This window comes from Pipistrellus kuhlii, unplaced genomic scaffold (genome assembly GCF_014108245.1).
Source record: "Pipistrellus kuhlii isolate mPipKuh1 unplaced genomic scaffold, mPipKuh1.p scaffold_m20_p_16, whole genome shotgun sequence".
NCBI lineage: Eukaryota > Metazoa > Chordata > Mammalia > Chiroptera > Vespertilionidae > Pipistrellus > Pipistrellus kuhlii.
In genome coordinates, this window is record NW_023425471.1 from 24332725 (window position 1) to 24350062 (window position 17338).

At 37.6% G+C, this 17338-nt stretch overlaps 1 protein-coding gene across 2 annotated transcripts in view; it reads right to left on the bottom strand.

Annotated features, from left to right (window-relative positions):
* Positions 1-17338, bottom strand: part of SH3BGRL (SH3 domain binding glutamate rich protein like) — a 68034-nt gene that overhangs the window by 15827 nt on the left and 34869 nt on the right. Inside the window, exon 1 of one of the 2 annotated variants that reach the window (XM_036439856.1) lies at positions 2803-2837. The exons of the other annotated variant lie outside the window; for it this stretch is intronic. Coding sequence (XP_036295749.1) covers positions 2803-2823 — 21 coding nt within the window. The 5' untranslated portion in view covers positions 2824-2837. Of the gene's footprint in view, positions 1-2802; positions 2838-17338 lie in introns of those variants that run through there. 2 annotated transcript variants of the gene reach the window in all.

A 17338-nucleotide genomic window follows, 5' to 3' on the forward strand; every position in this document is an offset into this window, starting at 1 on the left:
CTATTTACATATATCCTTTCAAATTCTCACAATTCTGAAAGGTTATAGTATGATTACTCCTGCTTTACAACAAAGGAAATTGAAGCTCACATAGGTTAGGGGACCTTTTGAGGAAGACAGATATTTTAATTGCCTACACTAAGTTATAAATCTAAATCTATCTGCCTGCAAAGCTTTATTGTTTTTCACTATATGCAGTACATACTGTAATTCCCAATCTAGCTGAGGAGATAATACTGGCATATATGAAAGAGTTCCTTATAAACTATATGATATTGATTAGAAAGACAAAAGTTGAGATATGTTCTCTTCTAAATAGTCCACTTTTTAGTTTGAATTTATAGTTATTATGGTCTCCTTCCCCTAGACCAGTTTAAATTGACCCAAATGAATTAATCCTCAGCCTATCAATTTGTGATCTGGCTTGCACATAGAGCATGCACACAGAAGAAAAGAATTGATGAGGCCTCTGGCTTCTCATTAACTGCATGAAGAACAATCCAGCCTATGCCTTCCCTTTGTTAAGTGATCAGCCACTTTAAAAGTATCAGGCACTTAATAGTTCTCAGTGGTCAAAGTTGGTGTAGAGGGTATTAATTTATATACTTCAAACTTACAAAAAAAAAAAAAACAGACAAGAAAGTTCAAAGGCATCAGAGCCTTCCCATTCTTTATTTTATTTTTAAATGAGCAGTATACTTGTCACTTAAACAAAATTCAACAGCCATTCTAAGGAACAAAATGATCAGAACTGAGTCAGTAACAGACAAAAGGACTAAAGTTCCTTCTGCTTCTGGAAAAGGGTATGGTCAGACAAAGGGTCCAGATAAGAAAGAGCTTATAGACGTGGTTATTCAGAAATGACATATGATTCAATCAAGAAAGCCTTTTAAAATCCAGAACACGAGCATGCCTATACTTTTAACTCTTGCAGGTAAACTTCATCCCTACACAGTCTTAACAAATGTACAATATATGCTGAGAGAGGTGTTAGCAGGTTAATAAATGTTAGACATAGATTTCACCAAGAACTAAAAGCCACAAAATGAAACATAAACTGGAATAATACTGCTGTTAATTGGATCTCTGTGACCAACTTCAACCCCACCCCAAAGCTTAACTTTCAAGATTCCGCAAAAAGGCTCAGAATTAGCTCCCTTTCTATTGATATGCATTCCCCTCTCTCTCCCAGATCAGATCAGGTTGCCTTTACTTTTATCTGAGTCTATTCTATTCAAGACCTCTGATCTTTTTTCTGTTCTCTTCAACTGCAAATCTCCTCTCTCTCCAGGGATGCAATTCTAACCACTCATCCAGGTTCACTCCTGCTGTGAGGCCCTTCATTGGCCACTCCTCACTTTTTGACTTCCTACTGTCTGTATTACCAAGTTTAGAGCTTAATCAAATACATGTAATACCAATGTTTGCTAATCTCTCCACATGTCAAATCTTCTTCTCTTCAATTAGTTATTTGGCAAGCCATCTGAAAGTATGAGCCACACCTTTTGCTTGTTTCTTGACAGTGATCACCTTCAAGCTGGACACAAAGTAGATAATACTGATTAATAAAAATATTGTTTTTAATTCGGCACTAGCAAAATGTTTTATTTTTAATTTTTTATCTTAATAAACTTCAACTTTAGAATAATTTTATATTTACAGAAAATTTGCAGCTATATTACAGAGAATATGTGTCACTCTGTTTCCCCTGACGTTAACATCTTACCTCACAGTGGAAAATAACATTGGAGCAGCACTATTCATTAAACTACAGCCTATTTGAATTTCTCAAGCTTTTCCACTAAAGTTCTATTTTGGTTTCAAGATATCTCTTTCAAGATACCACATTACATTTGGTCATGTCTCCTTAGTCTTCTCTGGTCTGTGACAGTTTCTCAAACTTTTCTTGTTTTCCATGATTTTGACAGTTTGGAGGAGCACTGGCCAGGTATTATATAGAATGACCCTCAATTCAGGCTTGTCTTATGTGTGTGTTTTTTTTCCCTAATGATTAGATTGGGAGTATGGATTTGTGGGAAGAATATCACAAAGAAGTGCCTTTCACATAACATAACAGAGGGCACATTATATCAACATATGATAGATCCTCCCTTCCTCCAACTGATGGACGGAGAATGACATAAACTCCACCTGCAGCCAGACATTCCTGAGCACTGAACCACAAATCAGCACCTGCCAAATACCCTAAGCCCCCAATTCTTAAGTCCCTAGATCCCTAATCATATGCCTTACATGAAACCACCAATCAGCGTGTGCTGAGTGCCCTAAGCCCCGTCCCCTCTCTTTCTTCCCCTTAAAAGGTGCCTGCACCCTGGCCTTTCTCTCTCTTTCTCCTCTGGAAAGCAGATGGCAGTGGTACTCTTCTCTTCAATAAAGCCTGTGTCCTGGCATCCTGGTCTCTGGCCCTCTCTGTTTCATCTTTCATGACTTATTGATATTGTTATTAACCTTGATTACTTAATTAATAAAATATCTTCCAGCTTTCTCCACTGAAAAGTGACTATTTTTCCCTTTTCCATTCTTTGTGTTTAGGAAGCAAGTAAATAAGTCAATTATTCTATATCAGTGGTTCTCAACCTTTCTAATGCCATGACCCTTTAATACATACAGTTCCTCATATTGTGGTGACCTCCAACCATAAAGTTATTTTCATTGTTACTTCATAACTGTAACTTTGCTACTGTTATGAATCATAATGTAATGTCTGTGTTTCCCGATGGTGTTAGGCAACCCTGCTAATGGTTCTAAAACTGTGGGTCGCAACCCATGGTTGAGAACCACTGCTGTAGAGCCTAAGACCATCAGAAAACACAGATATTCACATTATAATTCATAACAGTAGCAAAATTACAGTTATGAAGTAGCAATGAAAATAATTTTATGGTTCTCCACAATGGATCGGAGATAATTCAATCTATTAGTGAATTTTAGTTATGCTTTAGATACCTTTAAAATATCAGATATTTTTGTCACTCTGAAAGTATTGATAACTGTGGAATTTTTAATATACCTATATGTATTCCATTTACCCAAGATTTAAATGCAGAGAGATATTGTTAAGGATTACTGTTTGCATACAGACTCTTTTCCATCCCCAACTAGCAAAGTAAGTCTTTATTCTCTAAAATAATATGCAGGGGAGAGGGAATATGCAGGGGAGAGCATTTGGGGGTGACCGGGCTGTCAGGGGAGGGCAGTTGGGAACAAACAGGCTGGCAGAGGAGTGGTTAGAGGGTGATCATGCTGGCAGGCAGAAGCGATTAGGGGCAATCAGGCAGGCAGGCGAGTAGTTGGGAGCCAGAAGTCCAGGATTGTGACAGGGATGTGACTGCCTGTTTAGGCCCAGCAGTCGGACATCCCCTAAGGGGTACCAGATTAAAGAGGGTGCACGTTGGGCTAAGGGATACACACCCCCTGCACGAATTTTGTGCACCGAGCCTCTAGTTTAAAATAACCCTCTAAGAGAGATATTATTATTGCTGGAGGATTGAGTTGGTGGGATTCCTCCATTACTAGTGGGAGTGGGGTGGCTTTTGTGGTATCTTCAGAAAAGGTATTTTCTAGGACTTGCATGGGAGAATGAATGGTTTTTATTTGTATGGAATTATATCCCTCGCTTTGTGAAGTCCCATAGTCTCGAAAGCATTCCTGGAAAAGGTACAGCTGGGAGTTTAGCAGTGCCAGAAGCAAAGCCAGTGTCCAGAGTTTCCATTCCATGGAGCTAAGTGTGATGTAGCGTCAGGATAGATTTAGTCCATTATGTTGGTACCACATGACCATAAGCCATGTGAGAGAATGTAGGGGAGCATGCCCTCCTGCAATATGAGTCCTGAGAGAGCATGAGGACCAATAATGCAAGGGCACAAGAGAGAGAACTCCCTTTGTTCACAAGTTTAAATATTAAATCTCCCTGCACTTATAATGGCCATGTCTATTCTGGTCACCAACTTGTTCCCAGGTGTGACTGACAGGTAAGCATCTTCCCATGTCACCCAGATTTTATAGGGAATGTGTCTATTGTCCAGTCACTTCCCCCAGCGATTTGTAGGGAATAGATTTGGAGAGTCTTAAATGGAAGGTTTCTGGAAAAGCTGTATAAATGGCATGTCTATATTATATAGCTTACTTTTTATTTCTTTCCTGTTATTTAATAACCATGTTACTATAATGGTATCATTATTACCACCATTTTACAGATTAGAATACTGAGGCTCAAACAGGTTAAGTTATTTATACAAAGTCATAAAGCTAGTGGGGAACAGGGCCAGCATTCAAACCTAGATGCTCCTAACTCCAAAGCTTAAGTTTGTTCCATTTATTTCCCTGCCCAGCTTCATGATATTTTTGTACGAATTTTTTCTTAAGAAATTTTTACATAAGGTTAACAAACTCTTATTAAGACTAATACCACTTTTTAAATTGTTCTTAATATATCATTTCATTCTGAATCCTACTCAAAGACTATGCTTTTCCTGCCTTTATCACTGAGATGAATATGTAGGTATACAATTTGATCATTCTCCACATCAATATGAACAAAAGGTAACTGTAATACCCAGTTCTACTTCTAAGATTCTCTGCTGCCAGGAAAAGATTAGTCTTGAAACCCCGCTTAGATGTTAGGGGCTACCATTCAATCAAGGATACAATTGTTACATACACAATGGGCCTCAAGGCCACTCTTCTTGCTTTGATATAAATAAAAATAAAATAGAGGTATTATTTATGGTCTCAGGAATTTATAAGTCAGAATTATATAATCATAAATTCCACACTAGCAGATAATTTAAGGGATGGAATCTAGTCAGTTCTTCTTCTTTTTTTTTAATCTTCACGTTTTTATTGATTTGAGAAAGAGAGGAAGGGAGAGAGTGAGAGATGATAGATTAAATAGAGAAGGTAGCCAGAGACCGGGATGGCAGGACACAGGCTTTTATTGGAGAGAAGGGTACTCCTGCCAGCTGCTTCCAGAGAGAGGGGTGGAAGAGAGCGAGGGCCGGGGTACAAGCACCTTTAAGGATAGGGGACGGGGCTTAGGGAACTCAGCACACGCTGATTGGTGATTAGGGACCTAGGGACTTAGTGTATTTGGCAGGTGCTGATTGGTGGTTCACAGCTCAGAAACATCTGGCCGCAGATGGGGCTTACATCTGTCCATCAACTGGAGGAAGGGAGGATCTATCAAGAGAATCATCGATGTAAGAGAGAAATATACATCAGTTGCTGCCTATACACTCCTCAAAAGGTGATCAAGCCCTGACTGGGAATCAACAACACTGGAACTGAGCCACCTGGCTGGCACTAGCCAGTTCTAAAGTCTGGCCTCTTTCTGTTGCAGGTAAGTAGGTGGATTAGGGATGGGCTAATAAAGGGAAACAAAGACACACAGATCCCACTTTAGGGCGTGCTAACAATGGGCTGCAGAATTTTATAGGTACCAGATCCCTCTTTGCATTGTATCAAATGTAATCTCACTCTAAAGTATAATAATAATTGTTTATTAAGTGCTTCATATGGACTAGACACTATACTAAGCCCTTTATTTGCTTATCTTATTTAATTCTCATAATAATTTTATGAGGTAGCTGTTATTATTTTCATTCCATATTCACAGATAAAGAAACAAATGTTCAAGTGAATTAGTAACTTTCTCCAAAGCACACATTTGCCCTCGATCTGTCAGAGTAAAAAGCACTTCTTAAACACTACCATGCTTATCTCATGCTAATTAGACTGACAACTTAATGATGGCTTCTTGACTCAATATGATTCATAATTTTTTATGTCATTCTTCATTCCAAAGCTTGGCCTAAAGTAAAACCAAGAAATCCTGTTGATTATTTTATATACAGGGTATATTTTCCTAGATTACCCCTTCTATCCTTCCCACTCTGAGGTTCTGTGTTAATTAAACAAAGAAACATGCCAGAAACCAATAGAAGACTCCTGGGAATTTAAGTCTTGGTAAGAAAAAGTTATAGTGAAGAAGTAATGATTGATAAGAATTCCATTTCCTGTACTAGAAAAAAAAAGTTTCATCACCATTTAAAACTGTCATATATTTGGACAAATAAAGTGTGAACGTAAGGTCATTTTAAAATGCTTCCACAAAAGTGTCAGTGACTTGTCACCTAGGTGGCTACAGGAATGAGTGCTAATGTAGCAGGTACTTTAGACTGTTCTGGTAGTTTGAGGAGAATCCTTAAAGCCAATGATTTCCTTGAAACAAAGCACAGAAACTTTTATAATCAAATATCAAAACTAAATATTTGTGACAAGTGATAGTCTAACATATGTGAGTTCATGTTTCAAAAAAACTTCATACTAAGGTATTTAAAATTACTAAGAATTTAAAATTAACTTCATTTCAGCCTTCACCTCCCTGCAATAATCACTATTATTAACAACTATATACAATGCATTTCTATACAAATTTTAATTCTCTTTAGAACTCTGTCATAGTAGAAGGAAGGGAATTTGCTTGATATATGAAGAGATATAAAATGTTTGTGATTTTATAGTCAGCAAAGATGTTCTCCAACTCACTGCCTCTCAATGAAACAAATTCTGGCTGTACTAGTAAGCAAGCCTAATTTCACAAACCACTGCTTTCGCCTAAAGCCACACTTCCTGAAAGTACTGCAGGGCTTCTAATTCCAGTCAGACATATTTCCAGGCTGCTTTCCCTTGTAAGGATAAGCAAAAACACACAAATCCTCCAGGAGGCTGATGTAAGGTCACAGGGCAGGCATATGGGAACCAAATATGGTAGCTAAATTCTCCAGCTCACAACAGATACTTTTTTTAAAGCTGTAACCACCAATTCCAAACTAGCAGTTCTTGGATCACAAGAAAATAATACACAATTCATCTGTTCTTATTAGTTACCTGGGTGGCAAATATGAGTCAGTCTGCTACATAAAACATTAACTCTGCCTTTTTCTTCTTTTCCTTTTCCACTGCAGAAAAGGCTACTGTGAAATAGCCTAAAGGCTGCTAAAGTGGACATATTGAAAAACGGGGTATTGCATCTGAGTAAATAAATTAGTCCAATCTGCAACTATACATAAGGAAATATAAAATTCCCAAATGTCTCATTTTAATAGCTTCTGCCTCATTATAGGGAGGGCATGGTCCTACACTATAAACAAGAAAAATATCCATATAAGTGACATCATTTTGTACTAAGAAAAAGTCATGAGGGGATCCTTGTCATCACATGAACTCCAGGATAGAATTACACCCTGAGATCTGGTCCATGGCAATAAAGAAAAGATAATTTCCTTTACTTCATACTATGAAACCCCCATGGTTAAAAGCAAGTAAGGCCCAGCCAGCATGGCTCAGAGGTTCAGTGCTGACCTATGAACCAGGAGGTCAGTGTTCTATTCCCAGTGGGGGGGGGGCGGGGATAGGAGATAGTCCATCAATTATTCTCTCTCATCATTGATGCTTCTATCTCTCTCTCCCTCTCCCCTCCTCTCTGAAATCAATAAAAATATATTTTTTAAAATCTGATCATGAAAACATTTATGTAAAAAAATCAAGTAATTGTATTTCTGGATTCCTAGTCTAAGTAAATTATGCTAGAGGATAAAAACTACATGCTTGAAGAGGTTATGCAATGTTTTGGAATAGTTTTGTTGTTGTTGTTGTTGTTGTTGTTGTTGCTATTGATTTGTTTCTTAGTGGTAGAGGATTGAAAATTACCTGCATATCCAACCATTCAACTTGCTCAAGTAAATAGTGGTGTGGTCATTTGAAAGATGCAAGGAGCACATTGAAATTGACCACTATATTATTATGATGTGTTACCTGGCATCTATTAAACTTCTCCAAATGCAAAAGAAATATAATTCCCAACTGTCAGATAAATATGCAGCAGTAGAAAAAATTCCAAAGGCAAGTCAATCTGAACCATAAATTCACAACACTCAGCTAATGTTCACTATAAAAATCCACCAATATTTGTTTCCGTGAAAAGGGAAAGACCAAAAATATTGTGAAACGATGAGTAAGGATGTCATTGACTAAAAACCTGAAAGTCCCCAAAATCATTCTATGAAAAAGACCAATAGATACTTACATATATACACATGCACATTCTCAGAAATGCAAATTCTAATAACTCTAGTTGAAAGAAAATGATTTTTCCACTTCCATTTACTTTTTAAAGGGGAAGAAATCTATTTTGCATACATCTTAATAAACATATCTTTGCTAGAACCTAATTCTCTCTCAGTACAATAAAATATTTTAATGCAGTGGCTTTTTCAAATTCAAGAGTGGTATTATGGTGGCAACAGAATTAAAGGGGGACAAAACATAAAGAATGATTCAGGGAGGCTCACCCTACTGCTAAGGGCATCACTCAAGTAAGGAAAGAGTCTCAACCTAACACCCACCAGGTAGCAAAACATCAAACACAGGGAAGAACCAAAATCCTTTCACATGTTGATCGAAATCATGGAAATGTCATGAACTACTTCAATTCAATGTAAATTTAATTTATTTACCCTTGAAAATTACAATTCTGTCAGATGGATAATAATAGGAGATATCAAGTCTTTGTACACATTGTTTAACTGGATAATTTTCATGAGTGATTGGCAGATTTTTAGATCACAAGGTGAGATTTCCATACAATGAAAACTTCCTCTGACTAAATGCTTTATTAATGTCAGATGATGAGACAAATACCGTGTTTTCCCGAAAATAAGACTTCCTCCGAAAATAAGACCTACTTACAGGTTTCCTTCTGAGTGAAATATAAGGCATCCCCCCAAAATAAGGCCCGCCCCTAGGCTAAACATGAGAGATTTGGTCCACTGATTCTGAAAAAAATGGAGTCACAAGAAATTCACCAGGAAATTCAGGAATTGGATTGTTATGATGATGTTCCAGAAGATGATGACATGATTGTCATTGAATAAATGAGTAAATTCTTGATACTGTAGGATTCACAGTTTGTCTGGTTTGTGTTGACAACTACCGTACTACTGTACCGTATACAGGTAATAAATTTCCTTTATTTCCATTTAACAATAAATGTGTACAGTATTCTTCTTCATGGAAAAATAAGACATCCCCTGAAAATAAGACCTAGCGCATTTTTGGGAGCAAACATTAATATAAGACACTGTCTTATTTTCGGGGAAACAGGGTAGGCATGGTTTTATCCTTTTTTACACATTGAAAACAAACCCGGCCACCCAATTTTTAGCCAACCCTCAATTACAATCTATTCAAAATATAGGACTTAAAGTGACTTTACACAAACATATGATGACTGCATTTTTTTTCTTTTTAAAGAATTTAGAAGACTCTCCAAAAAGTAATGTATATTACCAAATATTGTTTGACAATCTAAAAGTTGTTTATATGCATGTTTATTCAAGGTTGTATAAGCTCAGTTGGTAAATAATTCTTGATACAAGTTACATTCACAATAAAAAAATATATATATGCATACCCTGGTCACCTTCTCTAGACCCTTTTGGGAAAATAACTGCAACTAGAATCAGGTCCATAGTATAATCTTTACACCTAAAGGGCTGCCCACATCTTCAGAAAATACACAAAAACAAACAAAACTACTATATTTTCAGCTACTCAAGCTATAGTGTGATTTTATTCCTCTACAGTTGGTAAGGTGATAACATTTCATTACAAAGGAAATTAAGTACTTTCATTTAAAGGAAGCATGGCAACTCAGCAAATTGTGTATTCTAGCCAAACCAAATTCATTTGCCGTAGGAAAAATATTCTGAATCGTTAGCTGAGCAGTGTGCTCCAGATGAACAATCCAAAGAACACTATGAATGAACTCCCAGATATTTAAACTGTCAAACTGCCTAATTAGTTAAATAAGACAAGGATCAAATAGTCAAATAATTTAACCAACTAATAAACTAAAGTTGCTAAAACAAAAGTGTAGTTCTGTGAGCTCTAGTTCTGTGAGCTGTCTGTGAAATCAGTGAGTTTCTGGGCAATGTAATTGTTGTCGCACCAGTGGGATCCCTCGGTCTGGCCTGTGCCCTCTCACAAACTGGGACGTTGTTTAAGGGATGTTGGAGAGCTGGCTTTGGCCTGATCCCTGCAGGCCAGGCCAAGGGACCCCACTGGTGCACATGCACCAGGCCTCTAGTGTGCACATAAGATCTTTCGTTAATCTCTTCCCAACCTCCACCCTCTCCACTTCCCTCTGAGATTCATCGTTCTATTCTACATTTCCATTCCTGTGGTTTCCGCTCCTGCATTGATCTTCTGTCCCCTGATGATTAGTGAGCATCATAGTTACCAGCCTGTAGGACAGTCAGCTGATTGGCCAGTTGCTTAAACTTTTATATATAGAGATTGCTTTTTTAAAAATATATATACGTTTTATTGATTTTTTTTTTTTTTTTTACAAAGAGGAAGGGAGATGAGAGAGAAACATCAATCAGTGCCTCCTATACACTCCCTACTGGGTATGTGCCCTCAACCAAGGTACATGCCCTTGATCAGAATTGAACCTGGGACCCTTGAGTCTGCAGGCCAACACTCTATCCACTGAGCCAAACCAGTTAGGGCATAGCTTTTTTAAAAGCATATTTTATTTCTCCTCAAAGGGGACTTTCCAATTCAGATTAGCATTTTTTAAAATATTTATGTTGAAAATATTACATATGTACCTTTCCCTACCCTGCCATTGACCTCTTCTAGCCCATCCCTGGCAATGCTATCCCTTACAAATTAATGAGAAATAAAGGCTTTCCCAGACAAACAAAAACTAAGGAAAGTGAACACCATAATAACTGCATTACAAGGAATATTGAAAGGACTTCTTCCATCTGAAACAAGAAGATCAAAGTACACAAAAGTTTGAGTAAGGTAATAAGCAGACAGAAATAGCAAATTCATTTCATGATAGGTGTTAAACAACATAAACATTAAAGGGGGGAAATAATTAAAAATAATTATTGATGTTACAATTTGGAAATAAATGCACAGCATAAAAATGGATAATTTGAGGAATAAGAGATCTCCAAGATGGTGACTGGCAGGAAGGTAAGGAGGGAGAGAGTGTGAGAGATAGAAGAGTGTGTGGACGTGTGTGGGGTGTGTGTGTGTGTGTGTGTGTGTGTGTGTGTGTGAGCTGGGGACAGCTAGATACTGCAGGTATTCCAAGGGGCAGCCAAACTGGGCAATCTTAGACGAAGAGCCACACTGCCACTGCAAACACTCCAGGGACCACATCTTGAAAAACAAAGCTACTTGAGACTAGGATACTAGCCTCAGAACCACCCAGTCTGGTCTTAAATGCAAACTGGGACCCTATAGCCACTGGAGACAGAGACCTGCACCCACAGCTAAACACCCACAGACACCAACAATCAAGATATCCCAGCCGCAGATTTCTGTGAGTCACAGAGACCATCCCCCTCCCTGCAGGCTCATGGCAGTGCCATAGGAACTGCTAGACCCTCTGCTCACAGAGGGCCGCAGAGCCGCTACAGAAATTTGAGCCTGGGCTCACACGGACACTGGGACTCTGTTCCCAGCAACGCAATCGGGCGACCAAACCCCAGTGCCACCTGACTTCAATTCTGGGAAACCACACCTGGAAGTCTGTTTTCCACAGCACAGGAGTGGTCCTCCTGCCCACACAGTGCTACTGTGCAACCCGTTCCTCAAGCAGACAGTGACCCTGATTCTCAATGTGAGAGGCAGCACTGAGTACCAATGACTTGACTCTGTTTTTCATCGCGTGTGCCTGGGATCCCTGATTCCCACTGAATTCCCACTAAGAGCCAGTGACTCCAATTTTTGGTGCATGCACACATAGAGACCCTGATTCTTGGTGCAAGGCCACACCAACCAACAGAGACTCTGATATTGGCTGGATTCTGGGGGGGGGGGGGGGGGGGCGGCACAGGGAAACTCTGACTCTTGGCTAGGGGACTCTGATTTTTGGCACTTGCCAGTGGTGACTCTGTTTAAGCACGGTACAGGTGTAGTCCCTGATTCTAGGTGCATGCACTAGGCCACACTGAGCACCGGTGACTCTGACTCAGGGTGAGCAGGTTTCCCACCAACCCACAGAAGCCACACATCTTGGTGTCGGAGCTCTTCAGTGACACTCTGGTGATGCAAAGCTCCCACTGCACACAGCCCAGGCCCATGCAGTTCGAACTTTGAACATTCAGAATGGGAAGATAACACAGTCCCCAGAGGAAAGAAAATGAGGAGTCACCAAGAAAAAAAAGAGTGAAATTGAAACATACAACATGACAGAAAAAGAACTCAGTGTAATGGTCGTACAGTTCATACACCAGATAGATGAGAAAATCAACAACTTATGCAAAAATCAGGAAGAAATAAAAAGTGATACAGCTACAATCAGAAATGCCATGGAAGGTTTCAACAGTAGATTAGAAGAAACAAAGGACCAAAGTAGTGAGTTAGAAGATAAGGTAGAGAAACAAGCTCAAACTGAACAGCAACTGGGAAAAAAATATTAAAAAGCAGGAGGAGATCCTAAAGGAGCTTTGGGACAACACAAAACAAAATAACATACATGTAATAAGGCTGCCAGAAGGACAAGAAGAGCAGCAAAGATTAGAAAATCTATTTGAAAAAATAATGACAGGAAATGTCCCTGATATGGGGAGAAAAAAGTTACACAAGTACAGAGAGTCCCAAGCAATATGAATCCCAAAAGACCCACATCAAGACAAGTCATAAATTACAATGGCAAATGTTAAAGACAAAGAGAGACTCTTAAAAGCTGCAAGAAAAACAGAGTTACCTACACAGGATCCCCCATCATATTATCAAATGATTTCTCAACAGAAACACATCAAGCTAGAAGGGAATGGAAGGAGGTATACAAAGTGATTCAGAGCAAAGGGCTGAATACAAGAATACTCTATCCAGCAAAACTATCAATCAAAATTGAAGGTGAAATCAAGAATTTCACAGACAAAAACAAAAAGGCTAAGAGAGTTTATTACTACCAAGCCAGCAATGCAAGAAATACTAAGGGGAATGCTGTAAAAGAAGAAATAGAAAGGGAGGAAGGAACACATTCATAAATTACAGAAATGGCTACAAATAAGTCCCTATCAATAATAACATTAAACATAGATGGATTAAATGCTCCAATCAAAAGACATCAAGTGAGTGAATGGATAAGAAAACATCACCCATAAATTCTGTCTATAAGAGACCCACCTCAGAACAAGGGATTCACGCAGACTGAAAGTGAAGAGATGTAAAAATATCTATCAGGCAAATGGAAATGAAAGAAAAAAAAAAGCGGGAGTAGCAAAACTAATATATGACAAAATAGACTCAAAAGGAAGACCATAACAAGAGACAACAAAGGCCACTTTGTAATTCTAAAGAGATCAATACAACAATAGGATATAACTCTGGTAACCATTTATGTATCCAATGCAAGAGCACCCAAATACATTTAAAAAAATCAACTTCTGGAAGATATCAGGGGAGATATTGACAGCAACACAATTGTAGTAGGAGACTTTAATACCCCATTAACATTACTGGATAAGTCCTCTAGACAAATAAAATACCAAAGAATCATCAATCTTTAATGACACACTAGATTAGATGGACTTAATTGACATCTTTAGAACATTTCACCCCAAAGCTACAGAATATACATTCTTCTTAAGCACAGATGGGACATTTTCATTGATATACCACATATTGGGACACAGGCAAAGTCTCTCCAAATTCAGGAGGATTGAAATCATATCAAGCATCTTCTCAGATCACAATGGCATAAAATAAGAATTCAATTACAGTAAAAAAACAATCACAAAATTCAAACACTTGGAGGCTAAATAGCACACTGTTAAACAATGAGTGGGTTACCAAAGAGATCAAAGAAGAAATAAAACACATCCTGGAAACAAATGACAATGAAAACACAACAATCCAAAAATCTTTGGGACACAGTGAAAGAAGTTCTGAGAGGGAAGTTACAGGTCTACCTCAGAAAACAAGAAAAACTGATAATAAACCATCTAACTCTGCAATTTGAAGAATTACAAAGAGAGTAACAAGAAAAGCTCAATATAATCAGAAAGAAGGAAATGATAAAGATCAGAGCAGAAATTAATGACATTGAGACAACAACAATATAAAAACAATACAAAAGATCAGTGAAACCTAGAGCTGGTTCTTTGAAAGGATAAACAAGATTGGTGAACCTCTAGCCAGGCTCACTAAGAAGCAGATAGAGGACCCAAATAAACAAAATCATAAATGAAAGATATAAAATAACAACAGACCCCACAGAAATATGAAGTATCATAAAAAAAATGCTATGAGCAACTATACTCCAACAAACTGGTCAACGTATGAATAGAAGAAACGAACATATTCCTTAAAAAAAAAAAAAAATACGACCTTCCAAAACTCAACCAGGAGGACTAAAAAAATCTGAATAGGCGAATAACTATGGAGGAAATTGAAATAGTAATCTAAAACTTCCAACAAATATAATCCCTGGACAAGACGGCTTTACAGGGAAGTTTTATCAGACATTCAAAGAAGAAATAAAACCTATATTCCTAAAACTATTCCAAAAAGTTCAAAAAGAAAGAGCATTTCCAAGTGCTATCTACAAAGCCAGCATTACCCTAATCCCAAAACCAGATAAGACACCACACAAAAAAAGAGAGAGAGAGAAAATTACAAGACAATATCCCTCATGAACATAAATGCCAAATTCCTCAACAAAATTCAAGCAAATCAGATCCAGCATTACATTAGGAAGATCATATACCATGACCAAGTGGGATTTATCCCAGGGATGTAAGGATGGTACAACATCCGCAAATCAATAAATGTGATACACCACATAAACAAACTGAGAGATAAAAACCATATAATCATAACCATTGATAAAGAAAAAGCATTTGACAAAATCCAACACCCCACTAGTTATGTGTTAGCAAGTCACAAATATTCTGGGCCCCAGTTTATTAATTTCCAAAAGAGGAGCATGAATACTTGTGCTTTTAGGATGAGTCTTAAAATTGATAAATGAGAATATAAATGAAATAACTTTGTAATATAATCAAATAAGTATTTTTCATTCATTTTTTAATGTTGAGATGGATTTAATTCAATAAAATCACTTGAATTTTCTCTCACTTAATTGTACCTAACTCCCATAGTCCCAAATCTCCAGCTTGTGTCTGCTTTCTTATTGGGTTTTCCTTAGTACTTCAAAGCCATATCAAGGCTTCTTGGCATTATTATCCTATTTTCTTTCTCTTTTCCTCTCCCTCTTCCTTCCCCTTCCCTGCACTCCCTCCCCTCCTTCCATGTCTCTCACACACATACAACAAAAAATTACTGACTTCAAATAATTTTCTTTCCTTGTTTCCTAGAATCCTATGTATTTTTTGAGGCCCGGTGCATGAACCCATGCATGGGTGGGGTCCCTCCACCTGGCCGGCGATCAGGGCCAATAAGGATGGCCAGAGAGGAACCAGGGGAGAGCTCCAGGGTGTGTCCATTCCCATCTCACCCAGTCCCAACTGGCCAGACTCCAGCAGCAAGCTAACCTACAGGTCGGACCATCTACTCCCTGGTGGTCAGTGCATGTCACAGCGACCAGTCGGTCACTTAATAATATATCTATCTATAGATATAGATATATTATATCTATAGATAGATATAGATATAGATAGATTATATATATATATGATATAGATATAGATATAGATATAGATATAGATATAGATATAGATATAGATATAGATATAGATATAGATATATCCTGTTTCCCCGAAAATAAGACAGTGTCTTATATTAATTTTTGCTCTCAAAGATGCACTAGGCCTTATTTTCAGGGGATGTCTTATTTTTCCATGAAGAAGAATACGGTACACATTTATTGTTAAATGAAAATAAAAGAAATTTACTACCTGTATACGGTACGGTAGTACAGTAGTTGTCAACACAAACCAGACAAACTGAATCCTACAGTATCAAGAATTTACTCATTTATTCAATGACAATTATGTCATCATTTTCTGGAACATCATCATAACAATCCAATTCCTGAATTTCCTGGTGAATTTCTTGTGACTCCATTTTTTTCAGAATCAGTGGACCAAATCTTTCATGTTTAGCCTACGGGGGGGGGGGGGGGGGCCCTTATTTTCAGGGGGATGCCTTATATTTCACTCAGAAGGAAACCTGTAAGTAGGTCTTATTTTCGGGGGATGTCTTATTTTTGGGGAAACACGGTAGCTATAGATATCTCAATTGGTTCCCTGGACTAATTACAAACACTGCCACTTTTAGAAAGTCAGTATTCATTCTCAAAACTATACAGTTTCTAATCCTTTTAAGAAAGTCCTGGTTTGATCTTCCCAGGTTCTCAGCTCCATAACCTTAGTTATATATAGCTACTTGATGTTTTTGGATGCTGCACTTGCTGTTCAAAATGCAATGTCTTGAGTCATATTCCCATAGATCCCTATTGAATAGGTTTACTGCATCTATTCATAAAATCTTGAACAATAATTCTAGGAGACTTTTTAAGCAGATGGTCCTCATACCATAATATGAAAAACAATGAAATGTTTATATCAATAGAACACCTAACATTGAGTTATTCACCAGTCCCCCAGTCATATCTTTGCTCTTACTATTGCTTCTCTCAAGAATTCTCTTTCCTTTTAACTCTTATAATGCAAATATTACTAATTTTGAGATTTACCATCTTAAATGAAGCCTTCCAGTCTACACTTGTGCCCTTTTTCATTGAACAAGATATAGGACATTATCGGCCCGGTGCTATAAATCCTAGTATTGAGTGATTATAGAGTCTCTATGCTTCACAAACTGAATATTTACATTCAAGTCTGTGGCCTTGAGTTAAGTTTGCTATATGACCTATAAACTGGGTAAACTAATAGAAAAGTAAACAATACTCAGCATCTGATTGGTCAGGGTAATAACTTAAAACTTCATAGAAACTGGAAAAAAGGACAGTCAATAGTGTCAAAACCAATGATTAAAAATGATAAGTAAATAAATAGAAATAGTTGTAAGCTAGAAAACTGCACAAGTTCAGTAAGGTCTAGTTAAGTGATAATACCCCAATGGTTTCAGCAAAAAGGTGGCTGGTTACATAATTACCTAAGTGAGTTTGTCTAGTTGGTGTAGGTTATATAATAACAAGAAGAAAAGAAGAGAGACATGAGCTAAGAGTGAAGTTGGCAGTGACACATGAGAAGAATAGAAGTCATGGATATAGTTATTAAGTGCCAAAATAGGGATTTAAACA